General features: G+C 43.1%; 1 protein-coding gene across 6 annotated transcripts in view; it reads right to left on the bottom strand.

Annotated features, from left to right (window-relative positions):
* MAPK9 (mitogen-activated protein kinase 9) overlaps positions 1-12,552 on the bottom strand; it is a 54,212-nt gene that overhangs the window by 32,993 nt on the left and 8,667 nt on the right. For 5 of the 6 annotated variants that reach the window (XM_084636179.1, XM_084636180.1, XM_084636176.1 and 2 more), the window contains exon 2: positions 2,295-2,466. In XM_084636179.1, coding sequence (XP_084492305.1) covers positions 2,295-2,416 — 122 coding nt within the window. In that variant the 5' untranslated portion in view covers positions 2,417-2,466. Of the gene's footprint in view, positions 1-1,606; positions 1,844-2,294; positions 2,467-12,552 lie in introns of those variants that run through there. The other variant, XM_084636181.1, reaches the window with a different exon arrangement.

The following is a 12,552-nucleotide window of genomic DNA, read 5'->3' as shown; positions in this document are numbered from 1 at the left end:
AAACCTGAGTTTTATACTTTGTCTACAGTATAAAAGGACAATATGTGATTAGTCCCCTTAAACAGGTAGGGAGGAGAGTTAAAACACTCCCTTAAGGAACCAAGTTCTTTGAGCTCCTTCCAAAAAATCTTTATTTTGTATTTGAGGTTTAAAAGGAGACTCCCTCTACCAGCAAACACCAACAATAGATACTAGAACAAATTTGTTACTTCTTTGCACATACAATATCAACCAAAAGGAAAAGTGGAACAGTATTAACATTGGTTCTTAGTAAAACCTGGGCAACTCTCATTGCTCCTATTCTCATATTGTTAAGGAAATAACTAACTCCAAATCTCCTGTAGTTAAAATGATGAACTGAGTAATGGGAATCCCCCCACCAATTATTCAGAGCTCAACTGGATTTTGACAGATTAATAAACGTTTTTTTAAAATTAACCTTATGATTAACCAAAAAACCCTTTTCTAAAAAGACAAAAAACCCTATTTCCTGGAAGCTACAACTTTCCAGCTAGCAAACTGGAAGTACAACAGTTAGGGGACCAGATCATTCTTTTGTACTGAAAGCACTGGACTATTACTGCTGATTTTTGGCAAGTTTCCATGCATATTTTACAAGATGTAGTTTTAGCTGCTGCTTCTTTAATTGGCAGACAGTTTTCAGAAGATGAGAAATGGTGTATCTCTGATTTGTATTCCTCCCCTGCCTCTTCAATCCAGAATACTCAGACCATACCATTAAAATCAGATCATCCCTCCTCCTACCCTACAGCCTGACCTCAGCACTGGACCTCACCTTGAGGGAACAATCTGGTTTGTAGCAGAAGGGAAGTGGGACAGATCAGAAATGCACCATATTTAGAAAAGAAAGGGTGGTCATTTCTTTCTTAAATTCCTCATGCCATCTTGTACTAATATAAAGAAATGAAAGTTAACAAAAAAATGTATTAATCTGAAAATTTAAACGGTATACTGAAGTTTACCTAATCACGGTTTTAGAGACAGTCCATTATGTCAACGTGGGCAGCCACAAACTATGACACATATTGTTGAGGACTGATAAATGACTCAATTTCCTTGAGGTCTTCATGCCTTGAACATCATTGATAAGAACTTGGCTTTGCTTGGCTTGACAGGATTGCATACACCAAATAAATAAATAAACCTAATCACTAATATCTAACATGTAGTGACTACATATACCCCACTCAAACACACAAATTTCAAAGAAGAATGGAAGTTTCCTTTTTTTTTTTTTTTTTTTACTTCTTGCCTAATAGCAAGACAATGGCATTTCAGACACATCCACAACCGCTGAAAATGGGAGAGATTAAATAAATTTGTTTCACATACATATATAATAGAAAAATATTTTTTTTAAAAATTGTACGTTTAAAGTGTAACAGCCCCAGGGGCTGTTACTCTAACTCAATACCAGGGTATTCCTGGTAATGCCTTTCTGCCCCCTAGACCACTGGTATCCTTTTACAGTTACCTACACGTTCCTGCTAGTACCAAATAAGATTTGCCCAATAAAATATGGGCCTGACAGGTAATCTGGGTAGAGCTGATAGCTGCAGTCTAGAAAACATTTGAAAAGTTTTACCTTTAAGCTGGCCCAGTGCTGTGGTGCCATACAAGAGACTAAGGTTCAGGATCAGACTAACGATTCGCACATCCTGGGGCAGTGGAGGCTGGACACATAGTTGAGGTGACACACCAAGGAAGAGACGGCCAGCCCAACCCCTCACACAGCATCCCTTTCTGGTTAATCCATGGAGTGACAATGACATTGATTTGCCTCATCCTGCCAGTTAATGGCAAGGCACTGCATTGATGGCTCCTAGAAATGGATAGGAGTGATTGGGAATAAAAGGGGGGAGAAAAAGGGGGCCAGGATGAAGAAACGAGTAAAACCCAGAATCTCTCACCATCTCATTGTCATACCTTACACTGTAATATCATAACTACATGGGGAATGTAAGAACTAGAAATAAAAATAAAATGGTTAATGAGAAGGAAATTTGCTACCCATTTTAACAACTTATGCAGATATCTAGAAATTTAAATTTTGTTTCCTAAAACAAAAATTCAGTACTAGAAACTAGAGCAAGCAGGTATTGTAGAACCTGCCTAGTTCATAATCCTGTAGCAAGAGATAAAAGTATTAATTACAACCTGTATTTTATATTCTGGCACCTATATAGTTTACCTTTTCATTATACCAAGAGTATGTTCACATTTTGCTTTGTATTTAAAATTGTTTGTGTATAAATAAAGTTTGTATTACTCACCAAACAATGCCCTGCGCCCCAGATCCTATGGGCTTCAATTGTTGATACCGTTTTAGTACAGTGAATGTGGAATCTGCGACTTGAACACTGTAAAAATGACTATCACATTTACTGTCACTCATGTTGCAGAGTCATGTAATTTTCCCCAAGGACCTGGCACAGTTTTCAAGATCTTTAAACACAAAAAGAGATATTGAACAATTGTTTATTCTAACAGGAAAATTCATTAAAATATTTTCAATATTTTCTGTATAACAATTTTTCAATACATATACTATTTAGTAAATGATTTTTTTCATCAGGAATTGTTATGCGTGCTTTGGTTTATTATTAATACATAAGGTACCCATATGCAAGATGGCAAAAATAAATGGACTCTTCACAGATTTAAACAAATTAAGCATTCTTTATCTAGCTACCAGTTCTTGTAAAATAAGATACACAGAAATCTTTATGGATGAAATCATTGCTAAATAGAGCAACTGTTTCCCTCATAACCCCAAGAAGCAACTTTCTTTTGCTGATTCAAAACGGCAGAATTTAAAACATTCCATGGGACTGTGATTTAACCAGCAATCTTTAAGGGGGAGAATGTAAAACCTATATCTGGAGTTGTTATGCTATTACTATTGTATATGACTGCAATCTCATGGCAAAATGCAACATTTGTTTGTGCATTTCAAGAGCAGATAACAGGCATGGAAGTCATTAACGCAAATGGGTAGAGCACACTGACTGGCCTGGCAAGCAATGGGAAAAGCCATGATAACAGGAAGAAACAGAATTGCAAAAAGACATAAAAGTGTGTTCAAGGACTTTGAAATTTATGCAGAAAGAAGCACAGAGCCATAAAGGGACTCAGGAGAAGGGATGAGGTGATCAGAGCAATAACAAAAAGAAAAGGAGTACTTGTGGCACCTTAGAGACTAACCAATTTATTTGAGCAAGAGCTTTCGTGAGCTACAGCTCACTTCATCGGATGCATACCGTGGAAACTGCAGCAGACTTTACATACACACAGAGATCATGAAACAATACCTCCTCCCACCCCACTGTCCTGCTGGTAATAGCTTATCTAAAGTGATCATCAAGTTGGGCCATTTCCAGCACAAATCCAGGTTCTCTCACCCTCCACCCCCCCCACAAACTCACTCTCCTGCTGGTAATAGCCCATCCAAAGTGACAACTCTCTTCACAATGACAGGTTTCAGAGTAACAGCCATGTTAGTCTGTATTCGCAAAAAGAAAAGGAGTACTTGTGGCACCTTAGAGACTAACCAATTTATTAGAGCATAAGCTTTCGTGAGCTACAGCTCACTTGAGCTGTAGCTCACGAAAGCTTATGCTCTAATAAATTGGTTAGTCTCTAAGGTGCCACAAGTACTCCTTTTCTCTTCACAATGTGCATGATAATCAAGGTGGGCCTTGTTTTTTCCTACCCCCCCCGCCCCAGACGTTCTGGTTAAACTTGGATTTAAACTTGGAGAGTGGTCAGTTTGGATGAGCTATTGCCAGCAGGAGAGTGAGTTTGTGTGTGTGTGTCCGTGTGTGTGTGTGTCCGGGAAAAAAGGGGGTGGGGGGGGTGAGAGAGCCTGGATTTGTGCTGGACATGGCCCACCTTGATTACCATGCACATTGTAGGGAGAGTGGTCACTTTGGATAAGCTATTATCAGTAGGAGAGTGAGGTTGTGTATGTATGGGGGTGGGTGGGGGGGGTTAGAAAACCTGGATTTGTGCAGGAAATGGCCCACCTTGATTATCATGCACATTGTGAAGAGAGTTGTCACTTTGGACGGGCTATTAGGAGCAGGAGAGTGAGTTTGTGTGTGTGGGGGGGGGGGTGGAGGGTGAGAAAACCTGGATTTGTGCTGGAAATGGCCCAACTTGATGATCACTTTAGATAAGCTTCAGAGTAACAGCCGTGTTAGTCTGTATTCGCAAAAAGAAAAGGAGTACTTGTGGCACCTTAGAGACTAACCAATTTATTAGAGCATAAGCTTTCGTGAACTACAGCTCACTTCATCAGATGCATATCGTGGAAACTGCAGCAGACTTTACATACACACAGAGATCATGAAACAATACCTCCTCCCACCCCACTGTCCTGCTGGTAATAGCTTATCTAAAGTGATCATCAGGTGGGCCATTTCCAGCACAAATCCAGGTTTTCTCACCCTCCACCCCCCAACACAAATTCACTCTCCTGCTGGTGATAGCCCATCCAAAGTGACAACTCTTTACACAATGTGCATGACAATCAAGTTGGGCTATTTCCTGCACAAATCCAGGTTTTCTCACATCCCCCCCACCCCCATACACACACAAACTCACTCTCCTGCTGGTAATAGCTCATCCAAACTGACCACTCTTCAAGTTTAAATCCAAGTTAAACCAGAACATCTGGGGGGGGGGTAGGAAAAAACAAGAGGAAACAGGCTACCCTGCATAATGACTTAGCCACTCCAAGTCTCTATTTAAGCCTAAATTAATAGTATCCAATTTGCAAATGAATTCCAATTCAGCAGTTTCTCGCTGGAGTCTGGATTTGAAGTTTTTTTGTTTTAAGATAGCGACCTTCATGTCTGTGATTGCGTGACCAGAGAGACTGAAGTGTTCTCCGACTGGTTTATGAATGTTATAATTCTTGACATCTGATTTGTGTCCATTTATTCTTTTACGTAGAGACTGTCCAGTTTGACCAATGTACATGGCAGAGGGGCATTGCTGGCACATGATGGCATATATCACATTGGTGGATGTGCAGGTGAATGAGCCTCTGATAGTGTGGCTGATGTTATTAGGCCCTGTGATGGTGTCCCCTGAATAGATATGTGGGCGCAATTGGCAACGGGCTTTGTTGCAAGGATAAGTTCCTGGGTTAGTGGTTCTGTTGTGTGGTATGTGGTTGTTGGTGAGTATTTGCTTCAGGTTGCGGGGCTGTCTGTAGGCAAGGACTGGCCTGTCTCCCAAGATTTGTGAGAGTGTTGGGTCATCCTTTAGGATAAGTTGTAGATCCTTAATAATGCGTTGGAGGGGTTTTAGTTGGGGGCTGAAGGTGACGGCTAGTGGTGTTCTGTTATTTTCTTTGTTAGGCCTGTCCTGTAGTAGGTAACTTCTGGGAACTCTTCTGGCTCTATCAATCTGTTTCTTTACTTCTGCAGGTGGGTATTGTAGTTGTAAGAAAGTGACTTTGTCCTTACCCATAACTACTTCATATTTGGGGACAATGTATACCTTCAGATCAGCGGCACTGCTATGGGTACCCGCATGGCCCCACAGTATGCCAATATTTTTATGGCTGATTTAGAACAACGCTTCCTCAGCTCTCGTCCCCTAAAGCCCCTACTCTACTTGCGTTATATTGATGACATCTTCATCATCTGGACCCATGGAAAAGAAGCCCTTGAGGAATTCCACCATGATTTCAACAATTTCCATCCCACCACCAACCTCAGCCTGGTCCAGTCCACACAAGAAATCCACTTCCTGGACACTACAGTGCTAATAAACAATGGTCACATAAACACCACCCTATACCGGAAACCTACTGACCGCTATTCCTACCTGCATGCCTCCAGCTTTCACCCTGACCACACCACACGATCCATCGTCTACAGCCAAGCTCTGCGATACAACCGCATTTGCTCCAACCCCTCAGACAGAGACAAACACCTACAAGATCTCTGTCAAACTTTCTTACAACTACAATACCCACCTGCAGAAGTAAAGAAACAGATTGATAGAGCCAGAAGAGTTCCCAGAAGTTACCTACTACAGGACAGGCCTAACAAAGAAAATAACAGAACGCCACTAGCCGTCACCTTCAGCCCCCAACTAAAACCCCTCCAACGCATTATTAAGGATCTACAACCTATCCTAAAGGATGACCCAACACTCTCACAAATCTTGGGAGACAGGCCAGTCCTTGCCTACAGACAGCCCCGCAACCTGAAGCAAATACTCACCAACAACCACATACCACACAACAGAACCACTAACCCAGGAACTTATCCTTGCAACAAAGCCCGTTGCCAATTGCGCCCACATATCTATTCAGGGGACACCATCACAGGGCCTAATAACATCAGCCACACTATCAGAGGCTCATTCACCTGCACATCCACCAATGTGATATATGCCATCATGTGCCAGCAATGCCCCTCTGCCATGTACATTGGTCAAACTGGACAGTCTCTACGTAAAAGAATAAATGGACACAAATCAGATGTCAAGAATTATAACATTCATAAACCAGTCGGAGAACACTTCAATCTCTCTGGTCACGCAATCACAGACATGAAGGTCGCTATCTTAAAACAAAAAAACTTCAAATCCAGACTCCAGCGAGAAACTGCTGAATTGGAATTCATTTGCAAATTGGATACTATTAATTTAGGCTTAAAGAGAGACTTGGAGTGGCTAAGTCATTATGCAGGGTAGCCTGTTTCCTCTTGTTTTTTCCTACCCCCCCCCCAGATGTTCTGGTTTAACTTGGATTTAAACTTGAAGAGTGGTCAGTTTGGATGAGCTATTACCAGCAGGAGAGTGAGTTTGTGTGTGTATGGGGGTGGGGGGGATGTGAGAAAACCTGGATTTGTGCAGGAAATAGCCCAACTTGATTGTCATGCACATTGTGTAAAGAGTTGTCACTTTGGATGGGCTATCACCAGCAGGACAGTGAATTTGTGTGGGGGGGTGGAGGGTGAGAAAACCTGGATTTGTGCTGGAAATGGCCCACCTGATGATCACTTTAGATAAGCTATTACCAGCAGGACAGTGGGGTGGGAGGAGGTATTGGTTCATAATCTCTCTGTATATATAAAGTCTGCTGCAGTTTCCACGATATGCATCTGATGAAGTGAGCTGTAGCTCACGAAAGCTTATGCTCTAATAAATTGGTTAGTCTCTAAGGTGCCACAAGTACTCCTTTTCTTTTTAGATAAGCTATTACCAGCAGGACAGTGGGGTGGGAGGAGGTATTATTTCATGATCTCTGTGTGTATATAATGTCTGCTGCAGTTTCCACGGTATGCATCCGATGAAGTGAGCTGTAGCTCACGAAAGCTCATGCTCAAATAAATTAGTTAGTCTCTAAGGTGCCACAAGTACTCCTTTTCTTTTTGAGAACACTCTAAAGGTAACTGCAGTTTGTCAAAAAAAAGTGTTCTCTAAACTAGCATGTTACCTATTGTCTCAGCTGTTTCATTTACTACACTGATGAGATTAAGACTGATGTGATAGCCTTCTGAATGTATTTTCTTTTGGACATTGTTGGACATTCCAAGAAATTCTGTTCAATGGCACAGGTGTATAGCCAAAAGAATTACTAGTTGGGTTTGAACATTTGTTTTTTCTAAAACCACAAATTTTCACATAAATCTGCAACAAAAAAATCTTTTGAAAAGCCACGTCCCCATGTTTTAACACATCCAGTTCTGTTTTTGAAGACCGATTATTACTAGTCTATCGAGGATATATTTATTTGCCTATTACTACAGATATAAACATAACCAGCAGACACCTGCCTAAGGGCAGGTACGTTCAGTACAACTCCAGTCTCCCTTCTCTCCACCATATGAACAGTTCATTCTTAACTGGCAGGATTGCAAGAGTTAAATCAGCCAGTCATCTCTTTGCCTCATACAAAAAAGGAAGAGAGGCAAAGAATTTGCAATATAATTTCTAATCAACACAAAATATCCCTAACTGTGATTCACATAATTCTTTGCTGGTACCCTGCAAAAAACAGACAGGTGATAGTTCTCATACATGTTTCCAGGTTTCAGTGGTAGCCATGTTAGTCTGTATCAGCAAAAAAAAAACAAAAAACCCCACAAAAAAAGTGAGGAGTCCTTGTGGCACCTTAGAGACTAACAAATGTATTTAGGCATAAGCTTTCGTGGGCTAGAACCCACTTCATCAGATGTATGAAGTAAAAGACATAGGAGCAGGTATAAATACATGAAAGGATGTGGGTTGCTTTATCAAGTGTTAGGTCAGTCTAACGAGATAAATCAATTAACAGCAGGATACCAAGGGAGGAGAAATAACTTTTGAAGTGGTAAGAGAGTGGCCCATTACAGATAGTTGATAAGAAGGTGTGAGTAACAGTTGGGGGAAATTAGTATTGGGGAAATTAAGTTTAAGGTTTTGTAATGACCCACACACTCCCAGTCTTTATTCAGGCCTAATCTGATGGTATCTAGTTTGCAAATTAATTCCAGTTCTGCAGCTTCACCTTGGAGTCTGTTTTTGAAGTCTTTTTGTTGAAGAATTGCCACTTTGAGGTCTGTTATTGAGTGACCAGAGAGATTGAAGTGTTCTCCTATTGGTTTTTGAATGTTATGATTCCTGATGTCAGATTTGAGTCCATTTATTCCTTTGCGTAGAGACTGTCCGGTTTGGCCAATGTATATGGCAGAGGGCCATTGCTGGCACATGATGGCATATATAACATTGGTAGATGTGCAAGTGAACGAGCCCCGGATGGTGTGGCTGATGTTGTTAGGTCCTGTGATGGTGTCCCTTGAATAGATATGTGGACAGAGTTGGCACCAGGGTTTGGTCCCTGGGTTCGTGTTTTTGTTGTGTGGTGTGTAGTTACTGGTGAGTATTTGCTTCAGGTTGGAGTCTGTCTGTAAGCGAGGACTGGCCTGTCTCCCAAAGTCTGTGAGAGTGAGGGGCTGTCCTTCAGGATAGGTTGTAGATCAGGGGAGGGCAAACTTTTTGGCTCGAGGGCCACATCGGGCAATACAAATTGTATGATGGGCCATGAATACTCACAAAATTGGGGTTGGGGTGGGGGAGGGGGTGCGGGCTCTGGGGTGGGGAATCAGGGCTTTGGGGTGCAGGAGGATGATGTGGGCTGGGATTGAGGATAGTGGAGAGCAGGAGGAGGATCAGGACTGGGGCAGGGGGCTGGGGCAAGGCTGAGGGATGCAGGCTCCGAGCGGTGCTTACCTCAAGTGGCTCCCGGAGGCAGTGGCATGTCCCTTCTCCGGCCCCTACACGGAGACATGGCCAGGCGGTTCTGCATGCTGCCCCATCTGCAGGCACCGCCTCTGCAGCTCCCATTGGAGCACGCAGGAGCCAGAGTGGAGCCACGCCACGGCTTCTGAGAGCTGCGTTTTGCGGCCCCCGCCCCAGTACTTCAGCCGGAGTGCCAGAGCGGGGCCAAGCCGGGTGGTGCAGACCCAACCCAGAGTCCCAGCTGGAGCGCCGGAGCAGGGTCAAGCCACGTGGTGTGGCTCGCAGGCCAGCTTAAAATGGCTTGCAGGTCGTATCTGGCCTGCGGGCCGTAGTTTGCCCACCCCATTGTAGATCCTTGATGATGCGCTGGAGAGGTTTTAGTTGGGGGCTGTAGGTGACAGCTAGTGGCATTCTGTTACTTTCTTTGTTGGGCCAGTCTTGTAGTAGGTGACTTCTCGGTACCCTTCTGGCTCTGTCAATCTGTTTCTTCACTTCACCAGGTGGGTATTGCAGTTTTAAGAACGCTTGATCGTCTTCCTTTCCAAATGCAAACAAATGGACATAATACCAAAAGGACTGAAGGTAAAAAGCCATTACAATCAACATATCACACAGATTATAGTGAGAGATTATGCCACACACACTCAAAGAAACTGCAGAACCACCTGATCAACATCCTATACAGCAAACAAGAGAAGATTAAGAATGAACTCTCAAAACTAGAAACTCTCTTAAAAAATCAGCCTTCCACATAAACTCTCTTGTGGCTGCACTTTACAAAAAGTAGACAAGCCATTTACAACACACATTTTGCATCTCTACAGAGGAAAAAGGACACTAAACTATCTAAACTCCTACATACCACAAGGGACCACAACAGTGCTTCCCTTAACTCACCTAACAATATTGTTAATCTATCCAGCTATCCTCTTAGCCCGACAGAAGAGTCTGTCCTATCTCAGGTCTCTCCTTCAGCCCCACCACCCACACAAACATGATGCAGTTCTGTGGTGACCTAGAATCCTACTTTCGACATCTCTGACTCAAGGAATATTTCCAACACACCACTGAACAGCATATTAACAAGCAGGAAGCTTCCTACCAACACTACAAAAAGAAGGATTCTGAGTGGACTCCTCCTGAAGGTCGAAACAGACTGGACTTCTACACAGAGTGCTTCCATCGATGTGCACAAGCTGAAATTGTGGAAAAGCAGCATTGCTTGCCCCATAACCTCAGCCGTGCAGAACACAATGTCATCCACAGCCTCAGAAACAACTCTGACATCATAATCAAAAAGGCTGACAAAGGAGGTGCTGTCGTCATCATGAATAGGTCGGAATATGAACAAGAGGTCTGCTACACAACTCTCTGACACCACATTCTAGAGGCCATTACCATCTGACCCCACTGAGGATTACCAAAAGAAACTACACCATCTGCTCAAGAAACTCCCTAAAGAAGCACAGGAACAAATCTACACTGACACACCCCTAGAGCCCCAGCCAGGGGTATTCTACCTGCTACCCAAAATGCATAAAACTGGGAAGCCTGGATGCCCGATCATCTCAGGCATTGGCACGCTGACAGCAGGATTATCTGGTTATGTAGACTCTCCTCAGGCCCTACGCTACCAGCCAGCTATCTTCGAGACACCACTGACTTCCTGAGGAAACCATAATCCTTTGATGATCTTCCAGAAAACACCATCCTAGCCACTATGGATGTAGAAGCCCTCTACACCCACATTCCACACAAAGATGGACTACAAACCATCAGGAATAGCATCCCTGTTACCATCACGGGAAACCTGGTGGCTGAACTTTGTACACACCCACAACTATTTCAGATCTGGGGACAATTTATACCTTCAAGTCAGTGGGACTGCTATGTGTACCCCCTTGGCCCCTCAATATGTTAACATTTTTATGTCTGACTTAGAACAACGCTTCCTCAGCTCTTGTCCCCTTATGCCCCTACTCTACTTCCGCTACACTGATGACATCTTCATCATCTGGACCCATGGGAAGGAGGCCCTTGAGGAATTCCACCAAGATTTCAATGATTTCCACCCTACCATCAACCTCAGCCTAGACCAGTCCACAGAAGAGGTCCACTTCCTAGACACTACAGTGCTAATAAGCAATGGTCACATAAACACCACCCTAATACTGGAAACCTACTGACCGCTATACTTACCTACATGCCTCCAGCTTTCATCCAGACCACATCATACAATCCATTGTCTACAGCCAAGCTCTAAGATACCACCGCATTTGCTCCGATCCCTCAAACAGAGACAAACACTGACAGAATCTCTATCAAGCGTTCTTAAAACTGCAATACCCACCTCGTGAAGGGAAGAAACAGATTGACAGAGCCAGAAGGGTACCGAGAAGTCACTTACTACAAGACTGGCCCAACAAAGAAAGTAACAGAACACCACTAGCCGTCACCTACAGCCCCCAACTAAAACCTCTCCAGCACATCATCAAGGAGGCATGTAGGTAAGTATAGCAGTCAGTAGGTTTCCAGTATAGGGTGGTGTTTATGTGACCATTGCTTATTAGCACCCCACTTTTGAAAGATGATCCCTCAGTCTCCCAACCTGAAGCAAATACTCACCTGCAACCACACAACAAAAACACTAACCCAGGAACCTATCCTTGCAACGGGGCCCGATGCCGGCCCTGTCCACATATCATAGAATATCAGGGTTGGAAGGGACCTCAGGAGGTCATCTAGTCCAACCCCCTGCTCAAAGCAGGACCAATCCCCAATTAACTCAAATATCTATTCAAGGGACACCATCACAGGACCTACTATCACCCACACCATCCAGGGCTCATTCACCTGCACATCTACCAATGTGATATATGCCATCATGTGCCAGCAATGCCCCTCTGCCATGTGCATTGGCCAAACCGGGCAGTCTCTAAGCAGGTGAGTGAATGGACACAGGAATCATAACATTCAAAAACCAGCAGAACACTTTAAGTCTGTTATTGAATGACCAGAGAGGCTGAAGATGACAATTTTGCAACAGAAAAGCTTTAAGAACAGACTCCAACAAGAAACTGTTGAACTAGTATTAATTTGCAAACTAGATACCATTAACTTGGGCTTGAATAGAGACTGGGAGTGGCTGGGTCATTACACAAATTGAATCTATTTCCCCATGTTAAGTATCCTCATACCTTCTTGTCAACTGTCTGAAATGGGCCATCTTGATTATCACTACAAAAGGTTTTTTTCCTCCTGCTGATAATAGCTCATCTTAATTAATTA

The sequence above is a fragment of the Lepidochelys olivacea genome, assembly GCF_965140295.1.
Source record: "Lepidochelys olivacea isolate rLepOli2 genome assembly, chromosome: 8".
Lineage (NCBI taxonomy): Eukaryota > Metazoa > Chordata > Testudines > Cheloniidae > Lepidochelys > Lepidochelys olivacea.
This window is presented reverse-complemented; position numbering and strand designations above follow the sequence as displayed.